Below are 24,927 nucleotides of genomic sequence, written 5' to 3'. Positions count from 1 at the left end.
CAATATGGACCAAAATCTCATTTCCATTTCCATTCCCTTGTTGAATCTATGCCACGAAGGATTTAGACAGTTCTGAAGGCAAAAGGTGGACCTAATAGCCTGTAAGTGTATATTTGCATATGTACTGAACAAACTTTTATTTTGCTCATATGTATATGGTCACATAATTATATTTTGTACAGCGTGTTAAAATCCAAATGTGGGTTTTTTTATTATAACATTGTTTTAAAATCACATTTGTCATTATTTTGAGTTACCTTATTTTTGTACAAGAATCATAATACAATAATGAGGAGACAACTTGCTTGTCCTCCTGTGTAAAGCTGTTTGTTTTCTTTACTGCAGCTGCGAAATCAGAATCCACTGGGATTTCGCCCTTCAGTTCCATTTCGGTGCTCCTCTCCTCCTTCATTAGGGAAATAATGATCCTTTGCGGATGGAATGTTTGTATATAAATTAGAAGTCTATTGGGTAATATTATGTATGACAATAAAATACAAATGTATGATGATATGCCGTTATGACATTTCCTTTTCCACGTAAAATAAACTGTACCTTTTATTACGTTAACGTAAAATCACGTGGTAAGGAAGCGCGTGCTATTGGTTTACGTGAGCACGCGGACTTCTTTCATTCACAGTCCAAACATCCACAGCGCGCATCATGGCAGATAAACTGGAATTAATCTCCAAGTGCATAAGAACTTTCCCTGATTTCCCTACGAAAGGCATTCCGTTCAAGTGGGTGTTTATAGACTACATTGTTTTTAAATGTGAGCAGTTTTATAGAAGGGAGACGTGGAACTGGAGAAAGCGGAAGAGTGTGGCGTTAATGGGAGATGTTTAAGTTTGGCCATAACATTTTGTGTGTCGCATCGTCTGTTGTTTTGTCTGCAGAGATATTTTCCCAATCTTAAAGGACCCGAAGGCTGTTACTGCAGTGACAGATCTGTTTGAAGAGCACGTGAGAAACACTTACCCTCAGGTGGATCTCATAGTGGGTAAGAGAGTGGTTCTAACATGTATTTATCGTGTGACGCGTAACACGACAACAGGTTCAAAGTTGCAAAACTCCCGATAACCGTTCTGAGATAATAAAAACCTACTGAAACCCTTCCAAATGTAACCATGGCCCACAAATAGGTCATTGTTTGGAACCTGAGAGGTGTAACGTTACTTCATGTGAAAGCTGAAGATGTTATTTTGGACAAAATTTGGTGGAGAAACTGCCTATTTAAACATCTGGAATCTGGGGTTTTAAAATAAATAAATACATAAAAATAATGAGGAATATCATCCAAATTAAGGTTTTAGCATTCTAAAGAAACGAATGGCCATTTATGGAGGCTTTAAAAATCATTGAAGACAATTGTTACTCCATATTATGCTAATGATTGTAGTAAAAAAGAAAAATCTATAATTTTGATGCATGCAGTGTATTTTTTGTTATTCCCACTAAGGCTGGGTGATATGGCAAAAAGCAGTCTCAATAATTATTTTCCATATTGAACGATAACAATATATATTTCAATATAAGTTGTTAATGCCTCCAGATTTAAAGAATATCCAATGACAGAAGCCACAAAAATTAGAGGGTCCATTAAATGGCATAACATATTTTTGGCTGATAAAATTTTGGTGGCCGGAAATTCGATATATCTCTAATAACAACACACTTTTAGATTCCTGTTGTTGCACAGTGTGATTTGCTTTTAGATCATTTTTCATTAATTCATTTTTCTTTAGCTTAGTCCCTTTATTAATCTGGGGTCAACTTATAAGTCAACTTATTCAGCATATTTTACACAGCTGATGCCCTTCCAGCTGCCACCCACTACTGGGAAACATCCATCCATACACACACACACACACACACACACATACACCAAGGACAATTTAGCCTAGCCAATTCACCTGTAGCATATGTCTATGGACTGTGAGGGAACCCGTAGCACCCGGAGGAAACCCACACAAACATATGGAGAACATCCAAACACCACACACAAATGGCAATTGACCCAGCTGAGGCTCGAACCAGCTGCCTTCTTGCTGTGAGGCGATTGAGCTACCCATTTTGCCACGGTGACATCGCTCTTACATCAATATAGAGTAAAAAAATCCAGAGCTTGTTGTTATTGACATGTTTTATCTCGATTAAATATCAATATCGTTTTTCGGCCCAGCCCTAATTTCCACTAATATACCCGTGCAAATGTTTTTAAAAAGGCATTAAAAAGTAATTCATAAAATAATACTCCTCTTTAGACCAATAGAATATTGTTACATTTAAATGATTAAATTTTAATAAATTAAAAATGTTTAATTATGATTTTTAAAATCACAGGACAATCTCTTGTATAAAATATTCCTGAAAGATTAGCTTTAAATTTTTTGTAATGTCCTACAATTTACTGGTTGTCATTAACCTATTTTGGAGTATGTGTTTAAAGAGTATTTAAAAAAAAAAAAAAATTTAAAAAAGTATTTATTTACTTTATATCTTATATACAATTTATATACAAACATTTTATATACCATTTCTTGGTTGTATTTTTGTTATAACTGTCTAGTCTTGTCTTGGATTTTATGATGTATTCATTTTAAACAAACAAACAAACAAAAAAAAGTAAATTAAATGAATAAATAAGTATATATTTTAAGTATGTCAGTACTTTAGGGTGCTTTTCCACTGGCACTTTTGGTCCGCACCTGGGTTCGTTTGACATCAAAGTACGGTACGTTAAGCTTGTGTGATCGTGTCTTCCGAACTCAGGTGCGCACTCAGGAACTGTACCCGAGTCTGCCTAAAAGAGGTGGTCTGGGGTACAGTTTGAGCAAACTCTGGTCTGGTTCACTTCTGTAAGAATGCAATCGTATCAAATAACGGAAGTAAACCACCCACTGTACAACAAGCTATTGCTTTGCTTTCGTGGCTGTCACCTAGCAACAGCCGTACACACAGCAGCAGCTCTATGACGCAGGTGACGCAAAAATAGATATTTCGCAGCCCCACGATCTACTTGTAACCAGAATTTAGGGATTTGTGTCGGAACAATCCTGAACTGGATCTATTTGGCAGATCCCTCTTTTCAAACATCAGTAAAAGACATTATAGTTTTATGTTTCTGTGGCGAGTAGTTTTACACATCAGCCAAGTCTATTCTGTAACATTGGTGATAACCTGATTTTTTTCAAACAATGATTATAGCTCAGTTTCTTTTCTGGCTACACCAGTGTGTTGAAGAAGAGTGGTTAAAGACATTCTGCCAAAAATACCCAGATAATCCTTAAAAATAATCCAATACCTTGTTAAAAAGAAAATTTGCTGTGTTAATGGACGGTTTGTGAATAGGTTTCTAATAAATTATATTTAAATTTAATTCATGTATAGGTATTTAGTGTGGGGTCATGGGCCAACATAAGCAGAACTTTTTAAATCTTTACTTTTAAGTCATTGTATAAATTTGTTGGGTTTCTGCTAACACGAATTGATGTTGCAATTTCTCAAAAATAAAATCCTAACATGTAAATAAAATACTTTATCTTATTTATTTCTGCATAATAATAACAACAACATCTAATAAAATAAAAATGAAATATATTTATTTCCAATGGTTTTTTCTGTATTTGTGTCTTTTAGGGTTAAGAGAGTGTAAGTGTAGTACTGTAACAGTCATGTTTTCTCTATTCTCTTCTAGGACTTGATGCTCGAGGGTTTCTATTCGGGCCACTTTTGGCTTTGAGATTAGGAATAGGATTTGCTCCGATCAGGAAAAAAGGAAAGCTCCCTGGTCCTACAATATCAGTTGCCTATAGTCTTGAGTATGCAAAGGTAACTGTGATATGAAAGTTATGCAGTAGGGCTGCACGATATTAGAAAATTTTGATATTGCAATACTTTATTTTTCTGCAATAAATTTTGTGTTTATAAATAGTTTCATAAGATAGCTTGAATAGCTCTATTTGGCCATTTTCTGAGAAGTCTAACAGTATTCAGGTAGAAGTCATTCTTACTTTGCTTTGTGTCCTTTCTAGTCCAAATATCTAAAAATTCTTAAGTAAAATATTGTTTTGTTTTTATCTAAAGAGGAAATAAGTCAAATTTAAGAGTTTTTCTTTAAAGCAAGTGAAATGATCTTTCATTTGGGGAAGTAAAATAATCTTGTTTTTGCTTTGAAATTAAGATATTTGGACTAGAAATGAGACGAAAATTCTTATTACAAATTATTTATTTATTTATTTTTGCATAAATTGTATATATTCAATATAAATGCAGTAATTAAAATTCTGTAGCTCCTGGTCAACTATAATTCAGACTTAACATTGTATATCTTGTGATGTGACTATTGTGCGTGTGTACATTGTGATATCGGTGCTGAAACGATATATTGTGCAGCCTTATTATGCAATATCACATCTAGTCTGTATACAGTTCTAATGCAAGGCTGTGTTCATGATTTCATTCAGGCCGAGGCAGAGATGCAGGTAGATGCTGTATCTGCTGGACAGAAAGTGCTAATCATTGATGATTTACTTGCTACAGGGGGTAAGTGAACCTGCGTAAAATGCTTATTTATATACTCAAATTGTTACTAGTATTATTAGTTGGGGGGATTTTAATATACCAAGTTAGATATGCTTTAGTTTCTTAGCATAGACCTGAAAATAAAAATATTTGACTTGTGGATCTTGCATGCGTCAGAGCTAGTGCTGTAACGATACACGATATAAAATCGAAATCACGACACTCAGATCTACGATCCTGTGTCGCGGTGTGATAAGGGAGAATCGCGACACACCCACCCCGTTATACCTTTCCAATAACGTCACGCGTGCCTGCAAAAGTTGAGCTAATTAACTCTTTTTTTTCGTTCGACATTACAAGCACTGCTCCGTTTAAGCCCTCGCAATATTTAGCCGGGAGAGCTCGCAGTGAGCTCTTAGTAAGGGGCCGTCTGAATGTGTCAAGAATATCAAAAACAAAATCAACTTAACCCCGCTTGACAACCGACAACGCCAGAAACATTGCCAATGCTGTCAAAGCGGCCGGATTTTCAGCGCATATACGATGATTTGCTCACACTGTTAATGTGTCTGCGCAGAAGGGATGGGCGTTCACCAGATGTCAGGTAACAGCGCAAACTTTTCTGTAACCGTGCTTTGCGCTTTCTGTTTGAACCTTTGAGAGTGCTGAGTAACAGGTGCGTGAGGTCAGAAAACACGACGAAGCTTTCAGTTAAAATAAAGAGTTTCTATAGTTATACTTTATTTAGAGATAAAGGTATATGGCTCTGCATATAGTCACTCTATCTTGCTGGAGTTTATAGCCGTTTCGCTTTGCAGGACGCATTAACGCCGCTCTGAAGGTCTAATCGCTGTTTTAAGTTATCCAGAGCTGTATGAATATACAACTCTTGAATATCACAATAGTAGGCCTATTAAATATTACAATTACACTTTTGCACAATCGATACCCAGCTGATTCAGTCGTTTCATAAGAGGAGCGCGCCTCTTCTTTTTTTCTTGTCAACATAAAGGCAGTTAGGTGCGCCTCGTTTTCGGCCACTTGTTTAACTGCAAGGCATACTTAATTTGCGGCACGATAACGTGTAACCCGTGCCTACAGACACATTTGCTAAAGAAGCAAAATGGAAGAAGAATATTGCTGTTTGATACAAACCTGTTGATACTAAACCAGCGCTTATGTTGACCTGGATCTGCGTAATAAACGCAACAAATGGCTTTACTTTTTATTTTACAGCTTAAAGCATGTACGCAGATTATCATATTTAAACAAACTGTTTACAAAAAGTCTACATATGCGCGCGTGTTGTTGTTGTCTTTTCATCACGCAGCGCGCGCACTTGAACCGCGAGGGAGAGAGAGGAAACCTATATCAGGACATAATCTTTAAAATAATGATTTCTATTAAAAATGTAAAGGTTTTGTGATTATAATAATAACAGCGGGGCATTAAATAAATGCATATTTTCCGTGGAGCGGGCAATTTGAGGAAGTTAGCTATTTTTATTTGACGGAAGAAAAAAACATATGATTGGGGAAAAAAGCCTATGCCGGTTATTAAAAAGAATCAGTCAGTATTTTCTTTTTGTAATATAAATTAATTATTTAAGTGAAAATAATTTAGGGCAGTCCTATTTATTTTATTCATTTTATTTAGATTATTCTGCTCTTCTGTGCTAAACACTGCAGGTGCGTGAAGATGCTCTGTTGTTCTGTTCCGCTATTAATATATAAAAATAAATCAGTATTTTAAAATGCAATATTTAATGTGTCAGACACAAAATAGACACGTCAATTTGTTTAATATAAAATTAATAGTAATCTGACCAGTTAACGGTAATAACCGATTAATGAGCGGCGGTTGTCGGTTAGCAAAATTAACAAATGAGCAAATTTAATTTAGCCTACTTTTTCTTTGTAAGAGAACTTGATTGAAAAAGAATTTTCAACATGCTTGAACCATCTAAACAATGGAGTTTAGTTCTGTTTGGTTTTTCAACAGTATTTTGTTACAAAGAAAACAGAAGTGACATAGCTTTGGCTATTTATTTATTTTATATATGGCTATTTATATTGTTAATAATTTGCATAGTTAATATTGTTCTTTGATGTTTAGGTTATAAAGATTTTTCAAATGTTATTTAATTAAAAATAGTTTTAAAAATCTTTTTTTTTCCCCACCCCACACGAAAAAAATAATATAAAAAATCGTGATACGAATCGAATCGTGGGTCAAAAATGGTGATACGAACCGAATCGTGGGTTTGGTGTATCGTTACAGCCCTAGTCAGAGCACAGATTTGAGAAAATTAATTAAATTCTCTTTTGAGTAAATTAAAACTTAATGCACAAAAACATAAATTTAATGGAGAGATTTTTCTATACAAACTTTTTTAAAATAACAGTTTAAATAACTAACTTCTAATTCGTTTGTTTTGTCTTTGCCAGGATGATAATACTTATTTTACTATTTTTATTTTATTTATTTTATTTTATTTTTTTTATTATTTAAGCAAGTTAGGTTAATTAGGCAAGTCATTGGACAACAGTGTTTGCAATGCCAAGTTCAGACTGCATGATTTTCAAAGTAGTCGTGTCACAGATGTTTTCACACTGCTTGACTATCTGGGCTAGCGTTTTGTCGCTGCTTTGTTTACACTGCAAGATGGATCGGCAACTGGGGCTTTCATTTTGCATGACTTTACAATTGGAAGAATCATTGAAAACTTTGTTCAAACTATGTCTCACAGCCAAAAACACGTAGTATATCTTTTGTTATTAACTATATAATGAGAAAGAAGCCGTTAACGGGGTAGAAAATGTACATATTTGCTCACCTGGGTTTGAAGGGAATTAGCCATTTCTCCTCATTTTTCTATTTTAACTTTCTGTATGAAACGTCAATCAGACACGGGTGCTCCCATTAAACTTTTTCTCCATTGCTTTGGTCCAAATAAACCGAAAATGAGCACATTTAATTTCTCTCTCAACCTCCAGCTGGCTTGCAGGTACACACACACACACACACACACACACACACACACACACACACACACACACACACACACACACACACACACACACAAGTGAATGCTGCTCTCTTATTAGCTGTAGGCGATCGGCAATGTTATTTTCAGTCAAAACTCATTTCACACGGCATGATTTGAATCGCTGACAGCTCCAGATATTCAGCATGCCAAATATCCCACAGGCATCGGGGACTCATCGCCGATTCTCTCAGATCGCGTCTTTGGTAATTCATACTGTGTGATTGCCACTTGCGTGCACGAGCACCGATTTGCCTGTGATTTCAGGCGTTTGTCGGCAATTTCTCAAAACCTATCGTCGAGTCAAAATCTTGGCTAAAATCATGCAGTTGTAAAATATAATGATGACGGAAGAAGTTGTGGTAGGTTATTTGGGATGGGTGGGTTTCATTAAAAGGGTTTTCAGTCATTACTTGTTTAGCCTATATTAATACGTTTAGTGTAAGCTCAACACCCATGCAACATAAAATATTTATGACGGTGATTTGCGTATGTTTATTAATCCTTCAAATCGCTGCATTCAAATCTGTAACGCAAAATCCAAGAAAAAGATTCATTCTTTAGTCTTGAGTTGGTTATGAAGTTACAGTCAAATAACATATTTACAGAGTGTCATGCAATACTGTTTTTGTAATAAATGAAAATCAAATGACATTTGTTGTCTCCTTTTTGGCTCATCCCAAAAAATTTAATTTAATTCATCTTTATTTCTATAGCACTTTTACAATGTAGATTGTGTCAAAGCAGCTTAACACAGAAGACCTAGTAAACTGAAACTGTGTCAGAGTTCAGTTCAGTGTGGTTTAAATTTCACTGCTAAAAGTCCAAACACTAAAGAGCAAATCCATTGATGCACAGTTCCACAAGTCCCAAACCAACCAAGCAAGCCAATGGCGACAGTGGCAAGGGACAAACTTCACCAACTGACGAAAGTGAATGAAAAGAAAGAAAAAAAGAGAAACCAGGCTCAGTTGGGCACGACCATTTCTCCTTTGGCAAAAAATGGTCTGATCCATGACTAAAAAAACAATGTGATCTGAACCATGAGATTTGTGATTCATTACACCACTAGTGTTTGTTTTGTAGCCATCTGAAAAAAAATGTCTGAAGTAGGCTAAAAATATTGACCTTAGCAGTTATTAAATGTATTATTTTGTTTTTATTACAGAAAAAAAAGAAAGGAAAGAAATATATGATACTTGACATGGAATATAAATTGAATGAAATAGTGATTATAAAAAAGAAATGAATAATAACGGAAACATATCCTTGCTCTGCTAAACATAATTTAACCCATAAAACCCTGACAGAATGTAGTATTTACTGCACTTCATGATTTCACTGATGATGTATAAATATATTTTTGTCTTTTTTTTTTATCATACAATGTACAAGATTATTTTCAAATCAATGGGATGTGGATGTGTGAGGACACAAGTTAGTTTAAGTATTTTAAGTAACTGACTACAATTTATACCTCAAGCACTGTATGTTGTAGGTGCATATAAATGCCTATATTTACACAGCCAGGCATAATTTATTACATGCAACTATAAACTGAAGTATGAAGCATTTTGACTTCCACTGGCAGGGTATTTATCCACAAAGATGTTCAATGGCCAGTTAATCCCAGAACAGACGAGAAAATGAGACAAATTAATGTAAATAGTCATATACAGGATTCATACGACCGTGAAAAAGTCGTGTAATTTTGACATGGCATTTTCCAGGCCTGTACACTTGCATATAGGTTAGTTGTCTTTTCGTCATTTTGTCTTTGGCAGTCACATGCTCTTACGTTATTAGTGCTGTGTTAGCATTATCTAAATAAATTTTACATAGATATAAAAATACATTTAAACTAAATAGATTGTTGCATGTGTTATGCTACGCTGTAATACATTTGATCGTGCGTATACGTAGGCATTGCATGACACATTAGGTCATGAAAATTTACTTGAAAGTCTTGGAAAAATCATAGAATTTTAGTTATCAAAATGTGTTTGAACCCTTGCTTATACCATCAATATCTACAATAACATTTTTCCATCTCTCATCAGGCACTCTGTATGCAGCCATTGAGCTGATCAAGCAGCAGAAGGCAGAGGTTTTAGGCTGTTTGGTGGTGGTGGAGCTCAAGTATCTCAATGGATCTGACAAGCTGAAGCCCACACCGGTGTTCTCTCTAATACAGTACTGACGGTCCTATACTTTCACATCATGTGCGGCTCTGTCTTATTTTGTAGGTTTTTCAGAGGAACAATCTATTATTGGCACTATGGTTTACACTTCAGGAATTTTAGGGGGTTTCAATCAACTCTGTATTATTATTATGTTTTTTTTTATTCTACCATGGAAAATGACATTACTTGTAAAAGAACCTTGCTGTGTATAAAATCATTTCAAACTTGGGATATGTACTTGTTTTACATAATTACTTAATTTTTGGTTAGCACCGTCGCCTCATAGTAAGAAGGTCACTGGTTTGAGTCCTGGCTTGGCCAGTTGGCATTTCTGTGTGAAGCTTGCATGTTCTCCCCATGTCGGTGTGGGTTTTCTTCGAGTGCTCCGGCAATCCCTACAGTCCAAATACACGCGCTATAGGTAAATTGAACAAACTAAATTTCCTGTTGTGTATGAGTGTGTATGAATGTTTCCCAGTACTGGGTTGCAGCTGGAAGGTTATCCGCTGTGTAAAATATATGTTGGATGAGTTGGCGATTCATTCCACTGTGGTGATCCCTGATAAATAAAGGGATTAAACCGAAAGAAAACAAATGCAATTTGTACAATGTTGGCTGCCAGCATCAGTTATTTTACTTGTGTTAATGAGATATTCACTCAAAAATGAAAGTTTACTCACTATTTACCCGCCTTCAGGTGGTTACCGAATTATATTAATTTTCTTTTTCTGTTGAGCATAAAATAAGTTTTTTTTTTTATGTTACCCACCAAGCAATTTTGTGTTTGAAAGACGTCTAAACAGAGATTTGGGTTGTCAGTGTAAATGTAATGTCTAAGAATAGCCTAAAACTAGACTATACTCATTAAATACACATTCATTCATATCCAGAGTAGGAAAAACATAAAGTGAAATCCAATGGTTTCCAAGCTTTTTTAAAATATCTTCTTTTCATCTTCTTCTTCATATCTTCAACTGAAGGTTGATTTAAAGCAGTGTTTCTCAACCACCTTCCTGGAGGACCACCTGTAGTGCATGTTTTGGATGTCTCCTTTGTCTGTAACCGATTACAGTTCTTTCAGTCTCTGCTAATGAGAAGATGATCTGAATTGTTTAAGGAGAGATGGAAATGTGCAGAGCTGGTGATCCTCCAGAAATGTGGTTGAGAAACACTGGATGAAGGAAATAATCATATTAGATTTGGGGCATAATTTTCAGATTTGGGTGAACTATCCCTTTTTATTCCAATTTATGAATCCTCTCGTGGCCTCTTTGGATAGCAACATGTCTAACGTATGCACACTTAATAATGTTGCCAGCATTAGTATGTTTTTTAGAAAAGCGGGCCTTAATACAATCCCTAATGGTTCTCTGATCTCTTGCAAAAAAAAGACTGCTGCGTTCCAATTCAATTTCAGACATCTTTTTGCAAACTTCCCTAAGCATTTCCAATCTTGATGGAATCCCACTTTGAGTTTACTTCACGTGTACACTCACACAACTATATGTCCCGCAATGCAAATGTGATGTCACAACAGTGACTTGCATTGTGTAGTAGTTTTCAAATGGTTGGTGTATTCCATTTAATCCATTTCAGATGTTCCACCAGTAGTGGACACTTGTTGGATGATTAGTGATGTACATACGAGTTGACAAGAAAGGGTAGCTTGGTAAACTCTGACCTACAAATGTGCATGGCATGAGGCCAATAGAAGAACAAAGCGTTTTAAATCTTGAGGTCTTGCGTTTTTTTTATTCCCCTTTTTACATCACAACAGAATTTTGCATGCTCAAACTCCAGGCTTATTATTAAACTCTATGGCTTATGTCAACAAGCACACATACATTGGCCATTTTGAGAATGGACTATGCCATTTTACAATGCTGTAGCAGGAAAGTATATAATTTGGGTGTCAGTAAGGTTATAGAGATGCTTGATTTGAGCTTCCAGCTTCTGTGCATACAAATAAAACAACAGCTTAAAAGCCATTTTTTGCATGAAATTGTTTTATTGTAAATCAGTGCACACTGGTGAACTAGAAGAACCACAAAGTTTAAGTTACCAAATGTGCCAAAAGTAGTCTTGATATTAAATTCTGCTACATTGAAACCTTTTACAAGTGTACATTTATGAATTATTTTGTTAAAATTCACAACTTCACTCCATTAAAAACATAGTGAACATCAGACTTGAAACAGTCTTGTAAAATAAAACGTCTATGAACAAAGCTAAAAGCAGTAGTCATCTAAAACATGGTAAAATCCAGGCATAATACATAATAAAATATTGCACATGGTATGGTCTCAATTGTCTTGATTGAAAATGTTCTCAAACGCGCTCCTCTTCCTTTGTCTTCTGGTTGAGTTTGTCCAGAACAATGCTCAGGTCCGTAGTCTTGTTTAGTTTGAGGTACATGTCCTTCCTGATCGGATGTATTGTTAGCCATGCAGGCGTCAACTCGGCTAGCAGACGAAGATGCTTCTCCATTTCATCTGAATCAGAATGACATTTAATTAATTTTAAAAGCTAGTCAACTACAATCAAACAACGTACAATAGCATCAATTTCTCTCACACACAATACAAGGAGACAACAAAGTTTAAAGACGTGCACTTTAAATCCAACTTTTAAAAACTTGGTCTTATATGCAATGGTGTTTTGGAGGCATAAAAATAAAGCCTGGGCTGAGGAAAAAATGTCAAACATGTGTACTAACCAGAAGTGAGTGGAGATCGGTAGCTGGCGATCATGCGGTTGCAGGCCAGCTCCATGATGAGGGCTGGCTTCTTCTCTGCCACAAACACATTTCTCAGGATTCTGGCCAACTCTGGCAGCCGTGACATCATCAACAGACGCTCCTCCTGCTGAGGGTTTCGAGTCATAACAGCGTGCAGCTTCTGAGCCTCTTTAGCACGAATCTGAAAAAGGAAAAAAGAAATCCGGATCAGTTTTTTTTGTAAATTTCATTAATGTTAATAACAACGATGACGACGGCGAAGACTTTTGGACTCACCCTTTCCAGCAGTGACTGAGAAACTCCTTTGAGGGCACCAGGGGTCTCTGTTGGGGTCACAGCTGATTTGGCTGTGGTCTCAGGCTCCTTAACACATGCTTTCTCTGCTGTTTTCAAGGCCATGTTAGCCAGCGCTTTCTCCATCTGGAAAATGATTACACACAATTCAGCGACACATTGCTCACGATCAGTGGTGTAAAGTGACGACCTATACTACTCAGTTACACTAATTTGAGTATTTATAATTACTTTTACTCCACTGCTTTGCTTCAACCTGCAGTCACTACTTTATTTATTTATTTTTTGTCTATGGGGAATAGAGAAATAAGTCCTGTGATTCCTGTCCAATAAAATTGCACATAGAAGATAAATCACATCATAATGAACTACCTCGAGACATGGGCGATTTAGGATTGCAGCAAACCATTTGGAAGCATTAAACGTGTCCAAGAAACACTCATTGACCCAGTGACTGTTTAAATGCATGTCACTGATGAGAAGATAACGGATGTTTACTGTATGATGACCGAAATGGCCTTAAACACCCAGCAGACACAAGAGGTCAACATGACATCAGAATGACGTTGTAGCCTATCATCATGGGTACGCTGCATTTTGTTTGGAAATAAAAGTCAGGTTGACGTCAGAACCCAACATCAGTGTCCAACATCCAACCCAATACCAACGTCTAACAATGTTACAGCTTGATGTTGTGTTGATGTTACCACTTTGACGTCTATCAGACGTTGGATTTTGATTGCCATAACTGATGAATAAATGTCAGTATTTGACATCATTATGACGCTGGTTTAAGATGTTGGCTTAGCATTGGATTTTGGTCACTTTCCAACACAACCTTACATCGAGCAAATATCAACGTCATTTGATGTCATTACTGAAATTGAAATAATGTTGTCCTTAGACGCTGGCTAGACATGGAATATTGGTCTCCTGACATCACAACCTAATATTAATGTGTTATGATGTTGTGTGCCTGCTGGGCAATAACAAGATGCACTACAGAATGTTAAGTTTACACACAAACATGCACAAATTACTTGTAAATGCATATCAACTTTTTACAGTTTGATAAACACTGCTCTTTACTCAAAGTATGACTAAAAAGTAGCCCTTTCAAAAGTACTCAAGATTAGCATTTACAACAGATAATTTTACTCTATTTGCACTACATTTAGGCAAGCAATGGTATTTTTCATTGAGTATGATTTTTCAGTACTCTTTCCACCACTGTTTATGATTGTTTTTGGATTAATTTTGAACTTTAGTGCCAAACTAAATCTAGTAAAATGAAAAATCTATGAACAAAACTAAAAATGTTAAAATGCTCTTGTTGGTGGGGTTGTAAGAAGTATCAACATTTGAACTAATCGATACTGAAATGAAAAACTTGCTACCCTGCTAACATTTAAACACATTCTTAAATGCTGCTGATTGGCCATAGTGTTTAAATGCTCAACAGCTTCAATGGTGATTGGCTCTGATGGACATTGCGTCACCAATCACTAAAGCCACCTTTCTGCTGCACATGAAAAGAGTCAAATTAGAAGTCATTCATTTACAATGGAGAGTAGTCCAGGAGCTACAGGGAGTTCCAATCATCTCTGTATGCAGAAAATTCAGATCCAATTTGCGCTGCAGATCAGTTAAAATATTTGAACTTTGAGACTAGACTTTGACTGATCTGCAGGTGGGGATTTTGCTGTACCACCTGAACTATTGAAATAATCTCAAAACAAACTTTGTTTTGAGTGGATTTTGCTAAAAATGATCATTTAATTTTTTTTCTTCATTTATGTTTGAAGTTTACTGGCCTGCAGACTGCAAAAAAAAAAAAGAAGAAAAAAAAAAGCGCTCACCTTGGGTGTCATGAGAGCACGAGCCTTGTCCAGCACTTCCTGCGCTGAGGTCAGCTTTTCGGTTTGAGGAGGTTGAGGCAAATCACTTGGCTTGACATTGGGAACCTCGTCCACACTAAATCTGGGATGCCAGCGGGTCAGTTTTTCATCAGGGACGACGATAGGAGGATTCAGAGAAGCAAGGAACGTCTGCAAAGACAAAAGATTATTAAAATATAGATTAAGATTCATGCAAAATAAACAGTGAAGTATTTCTGAGGCAGAGGCTATGCTCACCTTATGGTGTCCCTTTACAATTTCAACCAGGTTTTGGTGAAAAATGTGTCTTCTTTCTAAAAGACGAGAAGCTGACAACACTGGCCGAACACCCTTGAATTCTGGAGAAAATATTTAATAAAGAGAAATAAGAAAAAAAAAAAACATTGAATTTAATGATTTCACAAAAAAAAAAAAAAAAAGTGAAAATTTAAGAAATTCTGGTGAAAAAGTACACTGCTTGTTTGTAGGGCTACACACACAAACTTAGTAATTTTTCAAGTAATTCTAAATTTCTTTCTTCTGTTGAACACATACACATATATACACACATACACACACACACTGTTTTCAGAATTATTAACTCCCGGTGACACGCAGTCAGATATTTCGCCAAACAGATCTGCCACTTTTAGCGCTCAAACAATCATAAAGCCCTCGTGCTGGAGGAATGAGGAGGTCTGCTGAAGGTGTGCAGCTGTCGTGAAGTGAGAAGTTTGGGTCTTTAATAATCTAGGGCAGTTTGCGTTCATTGAACAGTAAGAATGATTAATAAATCCATATGAAACAGTCCCTTAAAGTCACGTTTAGCTTTCAGTTTCGGGCTTTGGCGCGTTTTGCACAAGTGAACAGCACTCAGGCCCACCTCTTCCAACCAGGCCAGGGTCGGCCAAGTGAACTCAGTCAGTCTGAGGTCAAGAGAACTCTGAAGCAGGTTTTCATTCAGGATGTTCAGTACATTGCTACATTCATCTTTCCTATATCCTATATAGTCTTCCAGTTCCAGCAGCTGAAAAGCATCCCCACAACATAATGCTGCCACCACCAAGCTTCACTGTAGGGATGGTATTAGCCTGCTGATGAGCGGTGCCTGGTTTCCTCCCAATGTAATGCCTGGCATTCACTCCAAAGAGTTCAATTTCAGTCTCATCAGACCAGAGAATTTGGTTTCTTATGGTCTGAGAGTCCTTCAGATGCCTTTTGGCAAATTCCAGGTGGGGAGTGGCTTCTGTCTGGCCACTCTACCATACAGGCCTGATTGGTGGTTTGCTGCACAAATGGTTGTCCTTCTTTAAGGTTCTCCTCTCTTCACAGAAGAACGCTGGAGCTCAGTCAGGAAGGTGGTCAATAACTTGATGGTCACTTTGTCTAAGGCCCTTCTCTCCCGATTACTCAGCTTAGATGGCCGGCCAGCTCTAGGAAGAGTCCTGGTGGTTCCTAACATCTTCCACTTATGGATGATGGAGGCCACTGTGCTCATTGAAACTTGCAGAGCAGCAGAAAATTTTCTGTAACCTTCGCCAGCCTTGTGCCGAGAAAATCCTGTCTCTGCGGTCTACGGACAATTTCTTTTTCTTCATGCTTGGTTTGTGCTTTGACATGCACTGTCAACCCTGGGACCTTATATAGACAGGTGTATGCCTTTTCAAATCATGTCCAATCAACTGAATTTACCACAGGTGAACTCCAATTAAGCAGCTGAAACATCTCAAGAATGATCAGTGGAAACAGAATGGACCTGAGCTCATTTTAGAGCTTCATGGCAAAGGCTGTGAATACTGATGTACATGAGATTTTTCAGGTTTTAAATTTTTTTTTTAATTTTTAACAATTTCAAAAAACTTTTTCACATTTTCATTATAGGGTATTGTGTGTAGAATTGAGCAAATAATTAATTAAATCCATTTTAGAATAAGGCTGTAACATAAAAAATGTGGAAAAAGTGAAGAACTATGAATACTTTCTGGATGCACTGTATACACATACACTCATTAATTAATAAAGACAAATTAATAAGTGTAATTATAAAATTACTGCACACCAAACAATTAGGTGGTAAAGTGCACTTAAAAAAATAAAGATAGAAAAAATAAATAATAAAAAAAAAAAAACACCATGATGACAGAACTTTCTCCTAGCCACAGTTTTGGAAGCATTATCATTATGTTTTCCCTGCGTAATGTTGATGTTTTCTCACCTTCATCAATGACCGGCTCAACTGTGAGCTGGTAGCTGGATCTCTTTGCTGTGGCACTGAATGAGATAATGTTTTTCTCCTGCCGAAAAGTATAGGCAGATGGATAAACGGCCTTTATCTGGCCCAGATGGCTCTCTTCAAAACGTCTGCGAAAAGAGATTAAAAAAATAAAAATTAAAAAAATGACTTTTTAGAACAGGCACAACTAAACAACTAGCACAATTTCATGTTTCCCCTTACTTCCGCATCATATCTTGGACCCCTTGCTTAACCTTGGTGAAAGTGACGGTCTCGGAGCGGTTGAACAGCATTGCAACAATGGTCTCCAGGCTGCGGAACATCTCAGCCAGAAGCTTGTATTGGTAGGGCAGAGTAAGACCAGGCGGCACATCCTGAGCTAAAGTGTGGTAACGCTGATAAGCTGGAAGCTTCTCTCTGAAACAAAAAGATAAAGTCAGAGTTGTTGTTGTTGTTGTTGTTGTTGTTGTTTTTTTTTACTGTGATGGTAAAGCTATTTTACGATTATTATGATGAAATATAAGATTACCCTGTAACAATTTTACAGATGACACCATTTTTACTTTATAAAAATCAATCTGGGCCCCAAGTAAAGCTCCTGCTGCTCTCAGGTGTGCAAACAAAGCACAGAGGTTGATTATTGCTATGCGGGTTTTCCAGTTTGTAAAAGTCAGATGCGCACAAATTAACAATTTACATGAAGACGAAGGCCATTAAACATCTTCTATAAACAGCATGTTGATATTAGATTAAGACCTAAAACTACAAATGAAATCAAAACTGGTCATATTTGTAATAATACATTTTGTTAGCTCACATTGCCAATTGTGGTGAACAATACATCTGTGCATGTCATTAAGGAAAAAAAAAAGTTTGCTCTAAAATTTTAATCTGAAAATGCATATGCTGTTTGTTTTCTGTTAAATTCTCAGTTTACTCCAGTCTGAGGTATTGGGCTAGGCTAACATACTTTTAACATACACTTACTTACTTTTTTAACATACTTTTTTTAACATACAGTTTTGACGACAAACAGAAATGAAACAGAAGGAAAAAAAAAAACAAGCCACCTTTAGAGCCATTCGGTTGTTTTGAGGAAAGCAATACAATCCAACAAACCAGGCTATATCACTGTGTATTATGAATATGTAACCAGCATATATACTCACCAGTCACTTTACTAGGTAAACCTGATAACCATCCAACATGATAACATAAACCAACTGTTCATTAGCGCAAATTTCAAATCAGCCAATCACATGGCAGCAACTCAACGCATTTAGACATGGTCAAGATGATCTGCTGTAGTTTAAACAGAGCATCAGAATGGGGAAAAGGGTGATTTGTGGCTTTGAACATGGCATGGTTGTTGGTCCCAGATGGGCTGGTCTGAGTATTTCAGAAACTGCCGCTCTACTGGGGTTTTTATGCACAACCATCTCTAGGGTTTACAGAGAATAGTCCGAAAAAGATTAAAAACAGCAGTTCTGTGGGCCCAAATGCCTTCTTTATGCCATAGGTCAGAGTAGAATGGCCAGACTGGTTCCAGCTGATAGAAAAGCAAAAGTACCTCAAATAACCACTCGTTACAACCGAGGTATACAGAAGAGCATCTCTGAACGCAAAACATGTCCAACCTTGAGGCAGATGAGCTACAGCAGCAGAAGACAAAGGGTGCCACTCCTGTAAGCTAAGAACAGGAAACTGTGGCTACAATTCACACAGGCTCACTAAAATTTTAACAGAAGAATATTGAGAAAAAAAATGTTGCCTGGTCTGATGGGTCTTGATTTCTGCTATGACATTCGGATGGTAGAAAATTTGGAGTCAACAGCATGAAAGGATAGACCCATTCTGCCTTGAATCAACGGTTAAGGCTTGTGGTGTAATGGTGTAGGAGATATTTTCTTGCACACTTTGGGCCCATTAGTACCAATTGAGTATCGTGTCAAAGCCACAGCCTATCAGAGTATCGTTTCTGACCATGTCCATCCCTTTATGACCCCAGTGTACTCATCATCTGATGGCTACTTCCAGCTGGATAACCATGTCATAAAGCGATAATAATCTCAGACTGGTTTCCTGAACATGACATTGAGTTCACTCTACTCAAATGGTCTTCACAGTCACCAGATTTCAATCCAATAGAGCACCTTTGTGATGTGGTAAAACGAGAAATTCGTAGCAACTGCATGATGCTCTCAATATGGATCAAAATCTTTGAGGAATATTTCCAGCGAATCTATGCCATGAAGGATAAAGGCTGTTTTGAGGCCAAAAGGGGTTCCAACCTAGTACTAGTAAGGTGTACCTAATAATGTGCCCGGTGAGTGTATATGGCTATATGAAGAGAGAAGGACGAGTAGAGATTTTGTTCCTATGTGTGTATCATTCCGAACTGTGTTTTAGGTCAAATTCAAAAGTGAAAGCATGCCATCTATCAGAGCTATAAATATATATATATATATATATATATATATATATATATATATATATATATATATATATATATATATATATAATATCATCAACTTCTCAGTTAACTCTACTTCTGATATAAAATTGATATTCAATTTACAACCCTTGACAATTGAAATGAGGCCATGTATCAGAAATTCTTACCCTCTGATTTATATATGGTAATGACCATCCATGCATGTCACCATTCAAAATGAAAGAGCACCTTTTCGCTTATGTCTTATTTCTCATTCTCATAAATTAAAATATCAACCTACGACAACGGAGCGAAATCCTGGAAAAATAAACCAAACTCTGACCATTGTGAGAAGATTACTTGCATTTGATTTGTTTTAGCCATTTTGGTCCTTTTAAAAACATTGCCGTGTGAAAGCAAACCGCACCAAGAACAAAAAGCAACATTGTAACTGTTTAAATCCCCATTTCAGAAAAAAAAACAATCAAAGTATGGGTGTGAAAGCAACCTAAATCAATATAATAATTGACCAGCTATCCTCACCGTTCCTGTGGTTCAGTTGCAGGCTGTGTCTCAGCAGCTTTAGCTTCCTCTATGACTCGCTCAGCCTTTCTTTGCTGAACTTTGGCTGAGATCTCCCGAGCTGCGTCGAGCCTCGCTTTCAGCTCTGTCAGCGTGGACACTGGGGCAGGTGAGGGAGTCGACACATTTTCAGACTGTCCCTTTAGTTTCTGCAGCTTGGACTTCAACGCCGCCACATCCTCTCTTGAAAAGGTTTTCTATAAGAACAAAACCATCTTGATTAACGTGGAACTGGAAAACCCAAGGAGGTCCTGCACAGGTGTGATAATCACCCAATGCGTTACCTTGCTCCTGGTCGCCCGCTGGGGATTTTCGTCTCCATTGGGTTTGTTTACAGTAGAGGTATTTGCAATATGATTAACAGTGTTTTTAGACTCTTTGCGGGCAGTTTGTTGAGGTGCCTGAGGGCTGCTGCTGGCCAAGGGCTCAGTGGTCTACAGCAAAACAACACAGACTGGATTAACAGTCATACAAACAAACATTCAGAAAGCAAGTCTACTAATGAACAGTTAAAGAAAAGTATATTAACAGTGCAGCTTAGATATTACTTTGAAACATCCTAATGGGTCAGAAAAATAATCAAAATATTGCATAAGAATAAACTGACAAAAGCAAAAAGAGTATAATTTCATTGAATCATACTTTCAAATACTTTCACTTTCTGAAATGAGATGACATATGGAAACAAATGATCCATTAAACATCTTAAATTAAATGCATGGTTTAAATGTTACGGAAGTTAATAAAAAATGAGATGTCAAAGAATAAATGTACTTTGTCTAGTAGGTTATAATTGTAATTGTGGACAATGTGAATCTTATTGAAATCTGTCAGCTTTCACATCTGACAGAATTGACTTTCACTTCACAACACTTTTAGTTTATTTTGATCTGGAAGAGAAATACCTGCATAGATCATTTTAGTAAAAGTATGAAACTTTGCAAGTTCTATAATACAGTCAATATACTCTGCAATTATTATTCATTATCTTATCATTCATTTCTTTTAGTAACAAGTTTTGATTATTTTGTATGGAAGCCCGTTCCCACCACTAAATAATAAAAAAAATATATAGACTTGACACACTTCATATTTATACAATAAACACACTTGCAATTCAGAGTTGTAGTCAGAATTCCGTTAGTCACAATTCCGAGTTATAAAGTCAAAATTCCAAGTCATAAAGGCACAATTCCAAGTTATAGTAACACTTCCAAGTTATATAGTCACAATTCTGAGTTTTAGTAACAATTCCAAGGCATATAGGCACAATTCCAAGTAATATAGTCACAATTCTGAGTTATACTAACAATTCCAAGTTAAATATTCTTAATTTCGAGTTATATAGTCACAATTTCAAGTTATATAGTCACAATTCCAAGTTATATAGTCACAATTCGAAGTTATATAGTCACAATTCCAAGTTATGTAGACACAAATTTTTAGTTTTTAGACTTAAAATTAGAGTTTTAAACAGACAATTCTGGAGTTAGTTCCAATTCCGAGTATTAAAATTCGGAATTCCGAAATTCTGACTTTATAACATGCAATTCTGAGACTTGTAAAACTTGTAATTCCAATATATATAGTCAAAATTCCATTTATAAGCCACAATTCTGAACTAGATATAGTCACAATTGTGAGTTATAAAGTCCCAATTCAGTTATAAAGTCAGAATTCTGAGTTATTAAGTCACAAGTTTGAGTTATAAAGAAGATTCCGGAGTTCTAAGGCGACTGACCATATATGTGAATGTTGATGACCATGTTCTTTTATTGAACTGAAATATGAACTAATAATACAGCCCTTTATCATGTCTATGTACGATACATATGTCTGCAGCTACCAAGTAGCCTACACAGCATGAGGGCATGCATTTAATATATAGATGATTATTTTTATTGTTTAATGGCGGCAAATGGCTTCCATAATTTTGGATGTTCAAAAAATAAATGTCAAAATATTTTTTGAACTGTCAAAAATTTTATATCAGTGATAGTTTTTTTAAATCAGTATAATGTATAAGGCTTCGAGATAAATTGTTGACATTGAATATTTTGGTTGATATATTAGAGATCAATGTGGGTTTCATAAACATGGACTATATATATTGGCCAATGTAGAGTTATTCAAAGTTACTTAAATAATGTCTAATGAAAAGGGATGCAATATGGTAAAATTCTAAACTTTACTTTTATTAAAGAAAAAAAATATTTAAAAAACAAAATAAAGGAAGTGTTCGCCCAAAATGAAGATTTCCAGTCGTGAGAGAGAGTACAGAAAAATCATACTCAAGTAAAAATACTATTACTTGCCCAAAAATAATCTGTTGCAAATATTCCTCAGAATAAAAAGTAGCCCTTTTAAAAGTGCACAAGAGTAAGAAGTATTATGATGTGAACGGCTCATGCATTTACATGCAATGTGTGTACTGATGTGTAAACGTAAAATTTTGAAGTGCATTACTAATTGTTTAAGGGAATTTGGTAATTTCATTCATCATAAATTAAACATTCATCTTCTCATAAATGACATGCACTCTATAAAGTCTCTCAATCATTGTGTGTAAAGATTTTAGACATCTTGCACACTTTAATGCTTCATAAATGCCACACATCATTTGGAAGCACTAATGTCTTGAGGTTGCTCAGTATGATGCAATTGACATTGTAAGTGCGATTTGATTGGACAAGAATTACAGGACTGATTAATCTACTTTATTTTTAGCTAATCCTCACAGACGAGAAAAAAAATTGTGACTGCAGGTTGAAGAAAATATTGGAGTAAAAGTACCATTACAGCACTAAAAATTTACTCAAATGAAAGTAAAAGTAGCTACACTTTTTTTTAAAACTACTAAGTAAATTATAATTTTCACAGTTTCTTCTGTTTCACACAATAGATGATATTTTGAAGAAAGCTAAAAACCTGTAACCATTGACCTTCATAGGAAGAAAAACAAATACTATGTTCATCAATGGTTACGGGTTTCCAGATTGCTTTAAAATATCTTTGGTGTCAAACGTTTTTGGTAAACTATCCCTTAAGTATGAAAACATCAATAGTTTAACTTTACAGACTTGTAGTGCATTATGGGGGTTTAGGGAGCAGGACCTTTACCTAAATGCTAAACATTTGCTTCATGCCATCAAGCAGTTTTTAAACAAGAAAGTAATCATCATGTACCTTTACTTTGTCGTCGCTTGCCAGTAGATAGAGTTTTTTCCTCGCAGTTTTCTGTCCAGCGCGCTCCTCCGGTGAGCTCCTGCAGTTGTGGCCCGCGTTGAGTCTCTGCCGCTTCTTGGCGCTGCTATGCAGCTCGGCTGTGGACGGAAACAACACCGAACACACGTCGAACTCCGGTGAACTCCGCTTAGGGGTCCTGGGACTCGCCGTTAAGCCCTCAATCTTCACATCACGCGAATCCGCGACGGTATCTGCAGTCTCCGTCGATAAAGCCTCGTCGATGACTTTGAGAAACTCCAGCTGAGTTTGTTTCTGCGGCTCTGCTGTGGTGATCTCACTGTGCGTCGCTTTGCGTGAAGAACCGGACGCTCTGCTCGAACTCCTCGGTTTATTGATCACCGCTGATTCTACTACATCCCCGGACACCTTTTGTCCCTTAGACCGTAAAGATCGAGAAACACCAGCTTTTTTACTCTGTGCAAAATAATCAGTAACACGAGCTTGAGCCATTTTTCTAGATGAATGAGATCCCTGCACTACTCTGTGGCGAGCAGTGGTTGTTGTTGTCTTACCGGAACTGCCCTTTACTGGTCTTCCCTAGACTAACTTTCGCGCGAAATTGGACCACGTGACTTATGTAGGCAGAGTGTGGCTTTTAAACACGCCCCCTCACACTACCACCACTACTGCTGATCAAACAAGAGATTTACGTAAGTGTAAATGGACAGTAAAACAATAGTTTTATTCGAAGGAGAATAAAAGAGAGAATGTGTTACTGAATGTGTTGCTGCATTTTTACGTCAAGAGAAATATAAAAAAGAAAAGCGAAACACAATATTTTAAAGAAAATATGTATTATTTTCTTATTTCGTTTTTTATTACTGTACTCCTTTTCTGTTGTTATCTTTGTATGTTTATTATTATACTATTAAAAAATAAAACAGATTTACATCACCAAACTTTTTTTTAACAAAGTAGCCTAACATTTAGCAAGATTCACAGTTACTAACAAACAAATCTGAAATGCGATTTGCCGTTTCTATTTTATTCTATATTTTTAAACAAATTTAGCTTTCATCTTTGTGGAATTAATGGTATTATTTTCCCTCTATTGTATTGTAAATTCGCTGTTTCTTAAGATAAATCAATCATCTTACACAGGAAACCCATTCAGCAACATGTAACTGTCAAATAGCCTATGCTTGTATGAACACATTGATCTACACAAATATTTGATATATTAGAGAAACTTGGATAGGATATGATAACAATGCCAAAAGTCTATACTAAATTAATGCACGTTTTATTTATTTATAACAAAAAAAATGTGTTTTTAGTAAAATAACAAAGACATGTTAAATGATAAAATTAAAACACTTTACTTTTATTCATAATTATTCAGTAGTTAAAATGATTTTTATAGTGTGTGTGTAACTTGTATATTAATTTATTTATCTGTATATGTATTTGAAAAGACCTTTGTGCTTCTTTAACCATGCTCTATTGCTAATATTTTTGATGGTCTTTTTAGCAGAAAAAAACAAGCGAGCCTAATATATAATAGCCTACCTTAAAAGTGTTTAATTTTTTAAACTATTATAAAACATGCTGGAAAATACCTTTTCTCTGTTAAACAACACTTGGGTGTATATTTTAAAAGTATTACAATTTCACATGAGAGTTGATCATTTTGAACTGTCCTTCAACAAACCTGCCCAGTACGTTCCTCGTTTTCACCACTAGATGGAGTAAACATAAAAGGCTAAAGAGGACGTCTGTCAGCAATGACACTCACCGTTATGGCAAAGCTAAGAAATTAATAAAATTAATA

At 36.1% G+C, this 24,927-nt stretch overlaps 2 protein-coding genes across 2 annotated transcripts; one reads left to right on the top strand and one right to left on the bottom strand.

Moving 5' to 3' along the window:
- Positions 1-642: 642 nt before the first annotated feature.
- Positions 643-11,867, top strand: aprt (adenine phosphoribosyltransferase). Its single transcript, NM_200668.1, is given in 5 exon segments — positions 643-740; positions 897-1,000; positions 3,698-3,831; positions 4,467-4,545; positions 9,631-11,867. Coding segments are annotated over 5 exon segments (534 nt in total). The 5' UTR covers positions 643-663; the 3' UTR covers positions 9,771-11,867.
- cdt1 (chromatin licensing and DNA replication factor 1) lies at positions 11,742-23,707 on the bottom strand. Its single transcript, XM_087261951.1, has 10 exons — positions 23,097-23,707; positions 20,195-20,344; positions 19,872-20,107; positions 17,117-17,311; positions 16,877-17,022; positions 14,920-15,020; positions 14,644-14,832; positions 12,767-12,910; positions 12,470-12,671; positions 11,742-12,245 (listed from the first exon to the last, which is right to left on the bottom strand). Exons 1-10 carry the CDS (start codon positions 23,604-23,606, stop codon positions 12,082-12,084), a joined length of 2,037 nt encoding a protein of 678 aa, XP_087118077.1. The 5' UTR covers positions 23,607-23,707; the 3' UTR covers positions 11,742-12,081.
- Positions 23,708-24,927: the final 1,220 nt, after the last annotated feature.

Source organism: Danio rerio, chromosome 7 (genome assembly GCF_052040795.2).
Source record: "Danio rerio strain M-AB ecotype USA chromosome 7, GRCz13ab, whole genome shotgun sequence".
Lineage (NCBI taxonomy): Eukaryota > Metazoa > Chordata > Actinopteri > Cypriniformes > Danionidae > Danio > Danio rerio.
Note: the sequence above shows the minus strand (reverse complement) of the source record. Positions and strands in the feature narration are given on the sequence as shown.

Excerpts from the sequence above, each read along its gene's own strand:
- cdt1 (XM_087261951.1), bottom strand. The coding sequence starts at position 23,606 with ATGGCTCAAGCTCGTGTTACTGATTATTTTGCACAGAGTAAAAAAGCT. Across the intron at positions 20,345-23,096 it reads CAAGCGACGACAAAGTAAAG|ACCACTGAGCCCTTGGCCAG; the intron begins GTACATGATGAT and ends GTTTTGCTGTAG. Across the intron at positions 17,023-17,116 it reads GTCCAAGATATGATGCGGAA|ACGTTTTGAAGAGAGCCATC; the intron begins GTAAGGGGAAAC and ends CTCTTTTCGCAG.